The sequence below is a fragment of the Chaetomium globosum genome, genomic scaffold (assembly GCF_000143365.1).
Source record: "Chaetomium globosum CBS 148.51 scaffold_8 genomic scaffold, whole genome shotgun sequence".
Lineage (NCBI taxonomy): Eukaryota > Fungi > Ascomycota > Sordariomycetes > Sordariales > Chaetomiaceae > Chaetomium > Chaetomium globosum.
The window spans coordinates 439,787-452,665 of NT_165983.1; the positions used below are offsets into that span (position 1 = coordinate 439,787).

The window sequence follows — 12,879 nt, forward strand, 5'->3', positions numbered from 1 at the left end:
GGTTCGTCTGATGCTTGGGGAGCTTGGCCACACGTGCGCCAAGGGCGGAGTCGCTGTTCTGGCACACCGCGAGCAGGATGCCGAGCCCGGCTCCCCGCAACAGTCACTGGAGAAAATAGAAACCTGAGGCGGACGGGCGGAGTTGTGAAAAGGAGGTTGGCTCTCCACAACTGACACCAGCGCCTCCACCGTCATATGACGATCCATCTGACGGCAGTTGCGCAGGGCATGGTCCTTCATCTCAGAAACCGGGGAAGGCGCTGTTGTAGAGTGGAAACGTGGAGAGAGAGCACCACCAGAAGCGAAGGTCCAGAACCCAGTTCGATTCCACCGTCAAGGATCCATAGTGCGCGGGGGAAACCACAAGCCCGTCTCTCTTTTGTTGGTATAATAAAATTACAGCGGATATCATCTCGCATTAATCCACTCCACGCTGCCGGTTTCCCAGATCCGCACCCCACAATTGCGCCGCGTCCAGAGAGCAATACGGGGTATGCGATGCATGGACCATATGTCGCTCTCCGCGGAACACAACGCAGCGGCTGCGGATCCCGCTCTCACACAAACACCAAAAAAAAAAAACACACGCAATCCAACAAAAATCAATGTCCAAAACAGCAATGACAACATCCCGGTCGCATGCCCGTCTAGGCAGCAGCCGTGTGGCTGTTCGTCTTGGCGAGCCTGGCCTCGCGACCCTTCTCAGACCACGGGAAGTGGAAGACGGGGATGAGGAAGAACGAGTTGCTGTAAAAAAACCAATTGCGTTAGCCAATACATTCCATGCTTCAGGTGCGGCTCAAAAAGAAAAACAAGGCAAAAGCTGGGCGTTTTCTTGGGTGACGGCATTGGCGCGCGCCATGGCTGGGCTTGGCCCTCGATGCAGGGATGGCCAAGAAGGCTTGGGGCAGACCACACCACTTTCGTGATGATGACGGTAGGAAGAGAAGAAAAACAAGGATAAGGGGTACAACATACCTGCTGTCAGCGATACCGGCAAAGGCATTGTACCACGCCAAAAACGCGGCAAGCATGCCGAAGCCGCCACCAGCCTGGGTGAGCCTCTTGGCGACGTCGGCGACGCCGTTGTCCTTGGCGTAGTGGCCGCAGGCAAGCATGAGGAAGGCGAGGTCGAGGGTGAAGAAGAGCATGAAGAACATGACGGTCGAGCGCAGCGTGCACAGCAGCAGGATGGTGGTGAAGATGAACCAGCCCGTCAGGAAGAGACCGAGTGCCGAGTCAGCCATGTTGGAAACGGGATTTCCCTGGTCGTCCAGGGGGATGTATGGCCCGCCGGGGCCCACGATGTTCCAGTTGGGAGTCAGCAGGATGGCGTAGGCGATCCAGAAACCGCCGTAGGACGAGAGCGCGGTGGCACCGAAGGTGTTGCCAACAGCCATTTCCCTGGGCGCAGTTGTCAGACAATGTCCGGCTAGGGTGTGTGTGTGTGTGCGCGCGCGTTCTGAACTTACCACATGCCGGCGAGAAGTTGGACGAGACCACCATAGCCAAAAGCGAGAGGGACAGCGATGTTGGGCGCGGTGAGGTCGCGCGCGTTCATGTTGACGGCCGAGAGCACAAAGGTCGTGAGGGCGAAAGCGGAGAGGCCGAGCGGCGCCGGGTTGGCGAACTTGCGCGCCTCGACCGACCGGTAGAGACCGGGCTGGAACTCACCACCGAAGGCGGGTAGCCGGGCCTGGTCGTCGGCGTGGATGTTGGCCATCGGGTTCCGGGGGTCGTAGCCGCGGTGCACCACCGCCGGGTTCACGCCATTATGCGTCGCAGCACCCGTCGTCTGCGCGATATCCTTCTCGGCCGCCGTCGTCTGAACCGTGTCGGCCATTGTGTGTTCCGTACCGATGAATTAGACCCTCGGGAAATATAATAAAATATTCGGCCCTGTTGTGCTTGATCCCAAACCACCAGTCTGTGCGGTAGGTAGGTAGGAGGAGAGTAACCACGAGGTGAAAGGAGGCCCAGGAAACAACACCGGGGGTAACGACCTTCATATACGGCAAGAGAGCCCGACGATACACAACGGCCGGTTGGCGCTGGGGTTACCGTGCAGAGAAGAGCAGCAAGCAACGATCGCTAGGGGATCGTCAAATCAGGCGGCACGCCATTGACAGGATGTGCGGGTCGAGGAGTCCAGGGTCCCTCCACACCCCCTGCCCACCCAACCCGTGTCAGTCTGGAGCGGTCTGTGATAGGGTCGAGCTGCATATTTCCGGACAGATGGATATTCGAAGGTTCGCAACCCCAGGGTCTGCCACGGCCAGGCGGGATATTACAGCGGGGTTGATGTGCGCTGTCGTTCCCTCCCGAGCCATCAGTGACAGTCACCGGCGGTTCGACGGGAGCTCGGGGAAGGTACCGAATCCGTTGGCGGTCTGCGGGACAGGCTACTTCCTTGTACAGGCCGTTCCGAATGGCCGTTTCGACTGGAGCCCGCGGGGACGGTAGGGCAGGAGAGCCCTCACTCGCCCTCACTGTTCAGACGAGAAAGCGGACCACTGGGCGGCAGAGGGTCAGGAACAAAGGTCTCCAAAATCATGGAGGTCCCCTGCACTACCGGGGTGCTGACAAAATGGGAGCTGTCCTCCCCACGCTAACGCGAGGGAATCTCCGCCCCCGATCCCTCAGAGGTGGAGAAAATGCTTTCCTCCGGTGCGGTCTCCAGCTTGAAGAACCTGGGGTCTTTCGGTCCGGAGGCAAGGGGAAAGAAAGACACGGTACAGGCAGGCCCTAGAGATACGTGTTTGTTCGTGCCGTGTCTTGCAACTATCTTGAATAAGGCCCGGGAGAGAAATACGGAAAATGTCTGACCCATAGAACACTCTCTGGTGGGTATACTCCGCAAGCACTTTGATGAGAAAGAAATGGCCTCTGTAGCCTTGACAGAGCCAAGCCCTATTGCCTGTGCTTCTCCAGTTTGCGAAATCCCCAGATGACGCGAGAATTTGGGGTGATCGTCGAGCAATGTCTGGGGTAAACGCAAAAAGGGCCCCCGGTGCCGGCTCAATGGAAACACGGGTATTGAACAAGGACGCAAATGGAGGGTGCCTGCTGGGGCGTCATCCCCGTTTTTACCCCGTTTCCCAAGCAGCCCACCTTATTCGTACCAGATGGGCGTTTGGGAAATGGTTTCGAAAGATGAGGGTTGTCGAACCTTTTCATCGGGCACTTCCCTGATGCGAACGCCCATTCCGAGCAGTGTCTCGGGACCTAACCCGATTTGTCTAACGCCAGGTCCTGGCGGGCGTGTGTCTGCAAACCTTGGATGAATTGTGACTGCTCCACAATGCTGCAGAATGGAGGTAACGTCTAGGGTTGGGTGGATTACAAAGTAATTGCGGTTGCAGCGTGGTCTTAGTTATTGGATGGAGACCCCTGACGAAGGATATTTGTATATCTTTTGGGGCACTGGCCGGGCTGGCGCGAACTGGCATTCTTTCGCTTCTTTCGAGCGACGGTTTCGCGATGTGGCATACAAGATGTTTGAGGTCTGTCATCGAACCTTCCAAGGCGCTAGCGGGCTTGGTGCCAAGGCGGTAAGATCGGCATCATCATCGCCCAGCAACTCATTGGGCGGGCGCCACGCGCTGCAGTTCCGCAGGAAGGGCGGTTCCTCGAAAACAAGCACATGGTCGCCAAGCAGCACCCAAGGCAGCTTGCCAATTGCTCGCCGTCGACTCCCGTCCTGACTGCCGGCTCGGCGTGCGTCCGCCACTGCCAAAAGCCTTAAAACCCCGCCGACCGCGGGCAACCGGAGCAGCGATGGTGCCGAGGACAACGGGACATCCACGAGAGCGAAGATATGTAGATTGGGCTTCGTGACGACGCTCATCGGCGGGCAGGTGACGATAATAAACGGGGTTCGCTTCCCCAGATCGGGCCACACAAGGCCGAGCGCCCGGCGACTTCGGTTTTTACCTGGGGATGGTGGTGGCCCAGTGCGGGACCGGATCCGCAGAACCACAATGATGGCGGAAAGGGGTTTGCAATTGGACCCAACTTCGTCTGACCAGCGGGCCGTCGCACCTTCCTGATGGAGAGTCACCGTCTCATTTTTGAAGTTTCTGGGGTGCGAGAGTGGCCGACGAGAGCGATGATCACCACCCTTTTTTTCTCTGCTCGTTCAATGACCACCCAGAGGACCAGCAAAGCTGAGTAATCGTTTTGGTCTCACAGGAACTAGTTATGGGGAAAAAGAAAACGATTGAGAAAATAAGAGAACTGCCGAGGAGCAAGTTGAGAGCTGCGATCTCGCCCTCCTCGGAAAATGCAAAATAAAGAGGGTCGAGAGTTTTGGTCGCGCTCTGATGCGAAACGCACTGTGCCCAACAAAATAATCGGGATGTTGGCGAAAGATGGGGTCGCCCCGAATTTCGGTCCTCGGCGAACCAACAATTACCAGAGATTTCCTCGAGGCATCTCCGCGGTCCCGGGGGGTGCTGTTAGTAAAGCGGGACCTCCCCTGTCCGGATGTGCGTCGAGTAGTATGCAATACGTAAAGCTACGGTATTACGAACGAAAAGGTTACGGCAGCCCTGAGCTGCCAGGCTGCCCGATCTCAGCTCCCCCGAGCCCCACTTGAAGAAACGTTGGGGTCGTTTGGTCCTTCGGTCCCTCCCACCCACCGCGCATGAATTCATGACGACAATCTCGAGAGAAAAATACCAGCTCATTGAACACAATGGACGCCTTCAAATCGGCCGAGAATACTTGCCTGCAATTACCGGGCCTGAACAAGCTTCGCTGTTTGCTCTTCTAACTGCGCAAACCCATTGAATGGCTTTGCGGCGCTTCCCATGCAAGGAAGAACACAGAATTCTTCCAATTCGCTTGGCTAAAGTCGGGCGATGACAAGGTGCAAGATTCCCATCCATGGGTAGCTTTCCCGCCGCGCTTTGCCCTCCCTAGCTTGTCGCATTGGACGCGATGACACCCTTTAGTTTAACCAAGCCGAACGACCATGCAAAGGTAATTTTGAAACTGTTTTTGGATGCTTCAAGTGGCCGTTCCCGAAGACAGGTATGACGGGGAAGTCGGCTCGCCCGCGAAGTGGAAATGACCGAGCTGGACCTTCTGCAAACGGTCAAAAATGCGTCTTCGGGAGCATGGGTTGGTTTGTTCCATGGCCAACGGGGACACCAACAGACCAGTCCAACGAAGTGCCATCGGAAAGCTTCCCACCCTTCAACACCATGCGACAGCAGGTTGCTTCTTGCTGTCCTCTGTGTGGTAACTTATCCGAAGAGATTGGAAGGAAGACATCTCGAACTTGGAACACTTGTCAGGTGTGGTTACATTCACCCACTTTTCGTGAACTGGCTCGAATGGCAACTTGAAAACTTCAACTTGGCCCGCCGATACCTGCTCTTTTCGTCGACCTGGCATGCCCAGGACTGTTGATCGCCATGAAGTTCCAGTCCCGGATCACCGACGACTCCAGTTCTCGATACCGATCACCGCTCCTCAACGCCGAGGGCACGAGACATGACTCTTCCCCTCCTGATACCTCATGCAGGACAACTGCCGTTGTGCTAACGAAAGCTTAGCAGTGCAAACACGTCTGCCAAGGGGAGTTACACATCTGACCACCACGGCAAAACGTGCTTGGTCGGAATGCCTGGTTCTCCGCACACCCCTCTTCGAAGTCGTCGCAGACTGATCAATATCGTGCCGTGGCTCGGGCATGGACAAATAATTCCCTGGGTGCCTTAAGCGGCTGCCCACTTCTACAGCGACCTCATCCCCCATGCAATTCGTTGTAGTGCTGGGACGCATTCCCATCGCATGATAGGCGTTCACAGACTGGCGGAGTTGGGAGACAAGCAGACGCAGGAGCATATTCGGACCACCTCCTCCCACCACTGCCCATCATTAGCCCATTTGTCGCAACAGTCTGCCAGGTGAGAAGTTACACGGATAAACACCATGCTCCCCAGTGAGAAGATCGCTCCGACGCTAGGTAGAAATGTTGCGAAACAAGTAACGAAGGAGGAAGGTATCTTGGAACATGCTCTCCATCCTTCAAGAAAAGATTGGTTCAAACTAAGCAACATCAGGTGCCTTGTCAGCAAGCCAAGCGCAATCTTGACAGGTCTTGGAAGCCTCCACAAAAGCAGCCAAGTCCTGACGGTTGCTGGGTACCGACGATGCCAAGGTTGCTAACCGTCAACTAAGCCCCTGAACTGCTCGTCTTGGCCCGACTTCAACGCCGCTGCTAACGACATGTCAAGATAAGAGGTTCGCAGCCAGCGGAGGGGAGGGGGAATCAGAACTATATCTGCAGCGTGTGTAATCGCTGCATGTTCTCATCGTCTGGTCCCATGATGCCTTCTTAGAAGACAGTTGTTGTGTGAACGTAACACCTCTGAAGTTGAAATGCCTCCGAAGTTGAAGTGCCTCCGAAGTTGAAGCGCCGGCCTCCCGCCGTGCCCGGCTCGGGGCAATACCGGGTACGGCCGAGCCTGCCGCAAAAAGGGGGGAAAGGAGGGCAGCCGGATTGGTACGATGAGGTCGGAAGCCCCGGAGTATGGGATGCAGAGGTTTCCACGTGCCTAGGCACGAAGGACCTCGATGTGTAGGAACATATGTGTAGTTGTCCCACAACCTAGCATACCAGAACACCACCGTCGTTGATGTCACAATAACCCTACGGTCGTAGCCGCCGATCCCACCAGCAGGCGGGCCGTCCCGGTGTCGTATCCCCGCCCCGGTGCGTACCGTGGCAGGTGACAGCACGCATGCCAGGAACGGGACCCAGTACCACTGCCCTGGCATCGTGACTGAGGCAGGGACTTGGCTCGGGACCTCCGCGGAGATCTCGCGAGACGGGGGAAACATCCAACCATCGGGATAGCCATTACGTACATTGTTCAGCCCTACCCGGGACATCGAACAATTCCCGCAACTTGTTGCCAACCCGGCCGTGAGCACGCATGCACAACAGGGGCGTGGAAGACCTTGGAGGCTCCTCTCCATCTGCGCCACCCCACAACAGCCACCATCATAATCTTTAGTCTTCTTCTTGCTCCTCCTACTGTGTCTCGGCACACAAGAACCGATTCCCTCATGTCCGCCCCGAGTCGTCACCATGAGCAAGAGAAGAGTCGGGGAAATCTCGGAAAGTTCGGATCACAGGCCGGGATGGCACGGGGTCTGTTCGGGAGATATGCGAGGCAGACAGCGGTGTATGACTGGCCCTTTGAAGCTGGGTGTCTCCCCAATGATCAGATTTAGTCCGGGTCACTCAACAGAAGAGAAACTAACGACGACACTTGCCCACTTACACTGCCGACCGCGCCAACGAGCTGGACGATGAGCGTCAAACAACGAAGCGCCTAGCGCAAGCCGTATAACACGATATGTCATGAGAGACAACCCGCTCCGACGGCGACCAACGATGGACAAAAGTGGAAATCCCCCGAACGCCGGGTTTTACCAACCGCCTCTTGTCGTCTACCGACCGCCCTTCCAACCCCATAACCCAGAACATACCAAGAACCCCAGCCGACCCCTATCACCTATTTGACAAGTCCTGTCCCAACCCAGGGCTCCCGAAGCAGACCAAGAACCACCCAGGACTTTCGACCTTCAAAGACCCAAACGACCCTAGACCTAATCAGGAGCGTGAGGCCCAAGACTAAGCTCGACAGCTGGTGTATTGCGAAAGAGAACGCCAAACCATCTTCCTACATATGGCGACCCACCAAGCAAGCACCTGCAGACCCGAGACGAGAAGGTGCCCTGACGAGAGAACCCCCCAAATACCAACAAGCAAGTACCAACCACGCCGAAATAAACCGACATCCTCCCAAACCAACGACAAGGAAGAGAGAATGCTGTGAGCCGCATCGTCTCGGCGGACTGAGGCACCAATCGACAACCGAGAAACCGTGGGAGGAGTGTGGAATGGGGCTGGAAGGGGGTCAACGGCTGTGCGTCTTCCGTGCTAGGCAGCAGGAATAAGTATTCCCGGGGCTGGACGTGAGAGGGTGGGTGGTGGATATGGGAATTGGAGTTTGGAGTTAGATTCTCCCTTCTCGGGCGGGTTAGGAAGAAGTACTCCGACGGACTCGGCACTGGAGGATATGGAAGGGAGAAAACCATTGTGCCGTTGTACGGCAATATAGTTTAGCTAGAATGTGAGCGAGGTAGAAGATGAGGAGGGACCGGAGGATATGGTGGTTGGAATGGTGAGAGAGCCTTCCGAAGCGTGTAGTTTTCAGCGGTGGCGCTCAAAGAACCTAACAGCACGAACACACTGCCTTGATCAACACGCAGGACCTTGAAGCCAGCAAAAATGAAGAGGCATCGAGAAGGACGAGTCTCTGGACGGTGTGAGATACGCGGGACAAGTAGAGTGGTGGTCGGGAAGATGGCGCCGTAGCGGCAGAATTTCAAAGCCAAGGTCGGCAAGTAGGATATATAATAATATCACATTGCTCATCGGTGTCAAAAATGAGCAAAGGCAGGGGTGGAGAGAGTAGCAGGGTAGAGACCAGAGACTTGAGTCTTGTTCCACAAGGCTCCAAGGCGGACAACAGATTCTCACAAAGCAGAGCACCAGGAAGCGTGGTTGGTAAATCGTAAAATTGATTTAGGCCGATCGTCTTAAATTTTCGATAGCCTCATCCTATGCCATTGCCGGAGCCCATGCAAAGTCAAAATCCACAGACGCCCCGAAGCACATTTCCCCACTGACCGAGCTTCACCCTCGTCCAGCACTCTACTGAGCGTACCGCTTGCCGTCCCGGAGGGTGTCGGCAAACTCCTCCAGAGGGCTCCTGATGAGCTTGGTCTCCTTCCACAAGTTGGGCGTAAGGAAGCCGTATGTGTGGGAGACGGCCGCGAAGGTGGCCTTGAGGGTGTTCTCGAGGGTCTTGGTCGAGCCGGACGACGAGGTGTAGGCATCCTCAACACCGGCAAGCTGGAGGAGACGCTTCACAGCGGGAGAAGCGACGAGAGAGGTACCGCGGGGAGCAGGGATAAGCTGAGGAAACCCAGTTAGCACCTTATGTAACCAAAAACCTCATACGTCTCGGAATACTTACGCGGACGGTGACGGAACCGCACTTGCCGCTCTCCTTGGTGGGCAGAGAGTGGGGGAGACCAAGGTTGGCGCCCCAGTAACCACGACGCACGGGGATGACGCTGAGCTTAGCGATGATGATGGCGGCACGGATGGCAGTCGCCACTTCCTTGGAGGTCTTGATACCGAGACCGACGTGGCCCTCGGAGTCGCCAATGATGACGATGGCCTTGAACCGGGTGCGCTGACCGGCACGGGTCTGCTTCTGGACGGGCTTGATCTGTTTCGCGTAAAAATAGCTTGTTAGAAATCTGCTGAATGCGAATCGGCCGACCAGTGTATCGTCGTGCGCACCTTCATGACCTCATCCTTGAGCTTGGGCAGGAAGAAGTCGACAATCTGGTACTCCTTAATAGGGAGCGAGTGCAGGTAAATCTCCTCCATGCTCTTGATCTTGCCGGCCTTGACGAGACGGCCGAGCTTGGTGACGGGCTGCCACTCCTTCTCCTCGTTCTTGCCGCCCCGACGCCCACCGCGGCGACCACCACGGCCACGGCCACGGTCACCACCGCGACCACGGTCGCCACCACGATCACCGCCGCGAGAAGCGAAGCCGCCGCCGCGGGCACCAGTTCCCCGATCAGCCATTTTTGCGATTGTCGATGTCGTTGAACGGGAATCGATTTGTCGTCGTGGGACTCGGTCGAGCACTTGTCGGTTCGACGTTTTGAGAGTGGGGGAAGCTTTTTGCTGGGAAATTCTCGTGTGCCAAGCATCAACCCTAAAATTTTGTGGAACCTTGAATTCCAGGCTGCAATTTGCTGAGCCCGGAAAGTGTGGGGCCGATGGCCGCCAGCTGGCTCCACTAAGCCGATCAATGCTCGCCGACTCACCTAGGTGAGGGAGGGGAATCATCACCAGCACCGAGGCCGCCATAACATGATTGTTTACTCGTGAAGTAACTACGATGGAGGGAACACTATACCCACAAACCCTTCATATCGCCAATCAAGGCTACCTCACACATAAACAGGGATTAAAAAACAAGACTGTCCGATTGTGTCGCGGACAACTAAGTACCTGGGCAGCACGACGAACACCTGGCGCGCATTTTCACAAGATGGAGCAAAATCACGTCAACTTGGTATCCAGCAATAAGCCGCCCAACAAGCATGATATCATCCCGCGACCTGAACGCCTACTCGCCTGAAATACAGGCCAGAAAGAACCGCCAGCCATGCAAACCATGGCTTTCCATCCTCCCATACAGACAGCCGGCCGAGTCCAAACGCCGTTGGGCCATCCCCTATGTTTCTAGCCCCCACCACATTTACACCCCCTCTCCACCCTCTCTCCTCGTCCCCCTCAATCCCCTCTCGTCGTCTAAGCAGTCGGGTTCGCGTTCATCTACACGTCTCAGTCAGCGCATCCCCCTCCATCCAGAAAACGCATCCCCTACCTTCCGCTTGCCACCAGCAGTAACGGTGATGTTGACGAAGCGGCGGGTGTACAGCTCACGCTTGTGGGCGCGGCCCTTCGGCGTCTTGGGCTTCTCCTGGGCCTCGACCTATCGAAAAGGGGGTGATGTGTTAACGCCATGATACTTTCGGGGTCACTATTCGGCATGCGTCAACGCGGGATGCCGTACCTTGGGGGTTTGCGACTTGACCTTGCCTGCGCGCTCTTGTCAGCACCCTGTTCTCATCATCCAACGCAATCGCCGGGTCTCGCGGGAGCGGGTGGATGCGCCGGTGGTTTTCGGGGTCGCTTACCGGCACGGGCGAGGGAACCGTGGACTTTGCCCATTTTGGGATTGTGGTTTCGTAACTTGAGAAAGCGTCGGAGTTTATTGCGCGATAGAAAGCGATGCAGCGTCGAGGTTCGGAGGCGATGTTGGCTGGTGGAAGAGAGAGAGTGGGCCTTGTTGGTCGGTTTTGTAATCTTGCCCCTGCCGAACACAGTAATTACACCGTAACTCCGGTATTAGCACTGTACTCTCACCGATGACTCGACACCGAAACGCCACTTACACCCAACTTCCAGGGTTATGTATGGTAGGGTTATCTGTGGTTGATTTCGAATATCAAGCCATTTCCATCATCAAACTCCATATTCGCTAGCAGATCTTGGTACATTGGATAAAAGCTGCCTGAAACGATATTACAAAGCCATCGCTATTATGAAAGGGTATCTCTGAGTTGATATGTGTGTCGCCAGTCTTTCAGTGTTCCATCAGCAACTGACCGCTCCCTACCTCCCCCATTACCCAGCGTCATCCTAAAATCATGCGCCTCCCGAACATCCTTGAAAATTCCTTCTGCCATCCAACAACTCCCTTCTCGGGACTACCATTATACGACAACGTTGGGCTTAGGTTGAGCGGTAGAGTGTCCGCGGCCGCGCAAGAACGCCAGGGTATCGACGAAAACGAGGAAGGCGAAGAGAGCCCAGATGAAGAAGCCGAACGCAATCGCCGCCTCGGTCGAGCCGCAGTAAGTGTTGCCGTCGCATCGTGGGGAGCCCCAGTACGCGGCAAGGGCGATGGAGCCGGCGAACCAGAAGATCATGGTGATCCATTCGAGGGCCAGCGCCACGACGCCGTGGAAGAAGCGCGCATAGTAGAGCGGCGTAAGGAAGAGGTAGGCGAGCAGCAGCAGGGTCCAGACCGAGTTGAAGACCATGAAGGACAGGATGCTTGGCGTCCACCACAAGGGGCTCACGACTAAAAAGTGGTTAGGGTTGAAGTCGTGCCGGTGGAGATCGGTGTTGGCTTACGGTAAGCTGTTAGGCCCAACTCAATCACGGTGAAGACCGCCGTGACGGCGTGAACAATAGGTACAAAGCGTTCCATCGCGATGGTTGGTGCGTTTGTATGATCGAGGTTTTCTTTGGTGGATGCTGATTCGGCGGTGCGAAGTGTGGCGCGTCGAGTCAAAAGTGAATGAAGAAGAGAAGCCTAACAATAGCCGGGGCGGTATGCGCAAGCTTTATAAACCGGCTATGTCTTGGATGTTCGTCGTCAGTCTTGGGGCGCATTTGCTCGGCAGGTCTTAAGCCAAGGGTGGGGGATGACGTGGTGCCAGCAACGGAGTGCCGGCCTTGGGCCGCCAGCCACGACTTGAGTGGGACAATGGGCTCATCTGAGAAGCGCTATGCTGGACTTAGATGGAAAAGCTTGCAAAACAGGGGAATACCAAGCTGGTGACTATGCCCGCCTCGGAGAGCGAAGGTGACGGAAAAGACGAACAGGTCTGACGTCATCAGATCATGCCGCCACTCCCGTAGTGGGGTTGTGCACGGCATGTTCGCGATTGCAAGCCACAGGGCCCTGCCCGCCAAGCTTTGGAGTTCATCTGGCTATTGAAGTAACACACGCAGAGAGCTTCCATTCATCTGATGTGACGATGAGACGACTTGGTTCAGACAGCGGCAGATCGCCGCCAGTTAGTTACAGTTTGGAACAGCTGTTGGTGCCGTACCACATCACGAGCTTGTCGACCTAGTCTTCCGAATTTGAAAGGCTTGCCTGTCCTTTTCCGAGTCGTCGAGGCCTATACCCACTACCCTTTTTAATACCTGATCAGCAATGGAACAACAGCAAGCTGCGTCGCTCGACCGTGCCTGGCTTAAGTGGTTGATGGTTTTCGACGAGGATTCTCCGGAACCGGCGGAATGATGGAGACGACGCGCTCCCCGCTTGTGCCTAATGCGACGACCGTGCTTGGCTTCAAGTTCCTTCCCCGGAAACCCACGATGCCGTGGTAAACGCAACCAAATTAGCCTGTTCCTCCGGGAACGCGGACGCCCTAACTCCCTACCTAACTCCGTCGATGCTAACA

General features: G+C 56.0%; 3 protein-coding genes across 3 annotated transcripts; all 3 read right to left on the minus strand.

The window, feature by feature from the left end:
- Nucleotides 1-647: 647 nt before the first annotated feature.
- Nucleotides 648-1,843, minus strand: CHGG_10857 (uncharacterized protein; the record flags this gene model as incomplete). The annotated part of the gene is made up of 3 exons (XM_001226123.1): nt 648-747; nt 979-1,404; nt 1,473-1,843. The coding sequence occupies 3 exons, from the start codon at nt 1,841-1,843 to the stop codon at nt 648-650; spliced, it is 897 nt and encodes a 298-aa protein (XP_001226124.1).
- A 6,894-nt stretch (nt 1,844-8,737) lies between these two features.
- CHGG_10858 (40S ribosomal protein S2) lies at nt 8,738-9,688 on the minus strand (the record flags this gene model as incomplete). The annotated part of the gene is made up of 3 exons (XM_001226124.1): nt 8,738-9,001; nt 9,063-9,320; nt 9,395-9,688. The coding sequence occupies 3 exons, from the start codon at nt 9,686-9,688 to the stop codon at nt 8,738-8,740; spliced, it is 816 nt and encodes a 271-aa protein (XP_001226125.1).
- Nucleotides 9,689-11,391: 1,703 nt separating this feature from the next.
- Nucleotides 11,392-11,721, minus strand: CHGG_10859 (uncharacterized protein; the record flags this gene model as incomplete). Its single annotated transcript, XM_001226125.1, has 1 exon — nt 11,392-11,721. The coding sequence occupies one exon, from the start codon at nt 11,719-11,721 to the stop codon at nt 11,392-11,394; it is 330 nt and encodes a 109-aa protein (XP_001226126.1).
- Between the last annotated feature and the right edge of the window lie 1,158 nt (nt 11,722-12,879).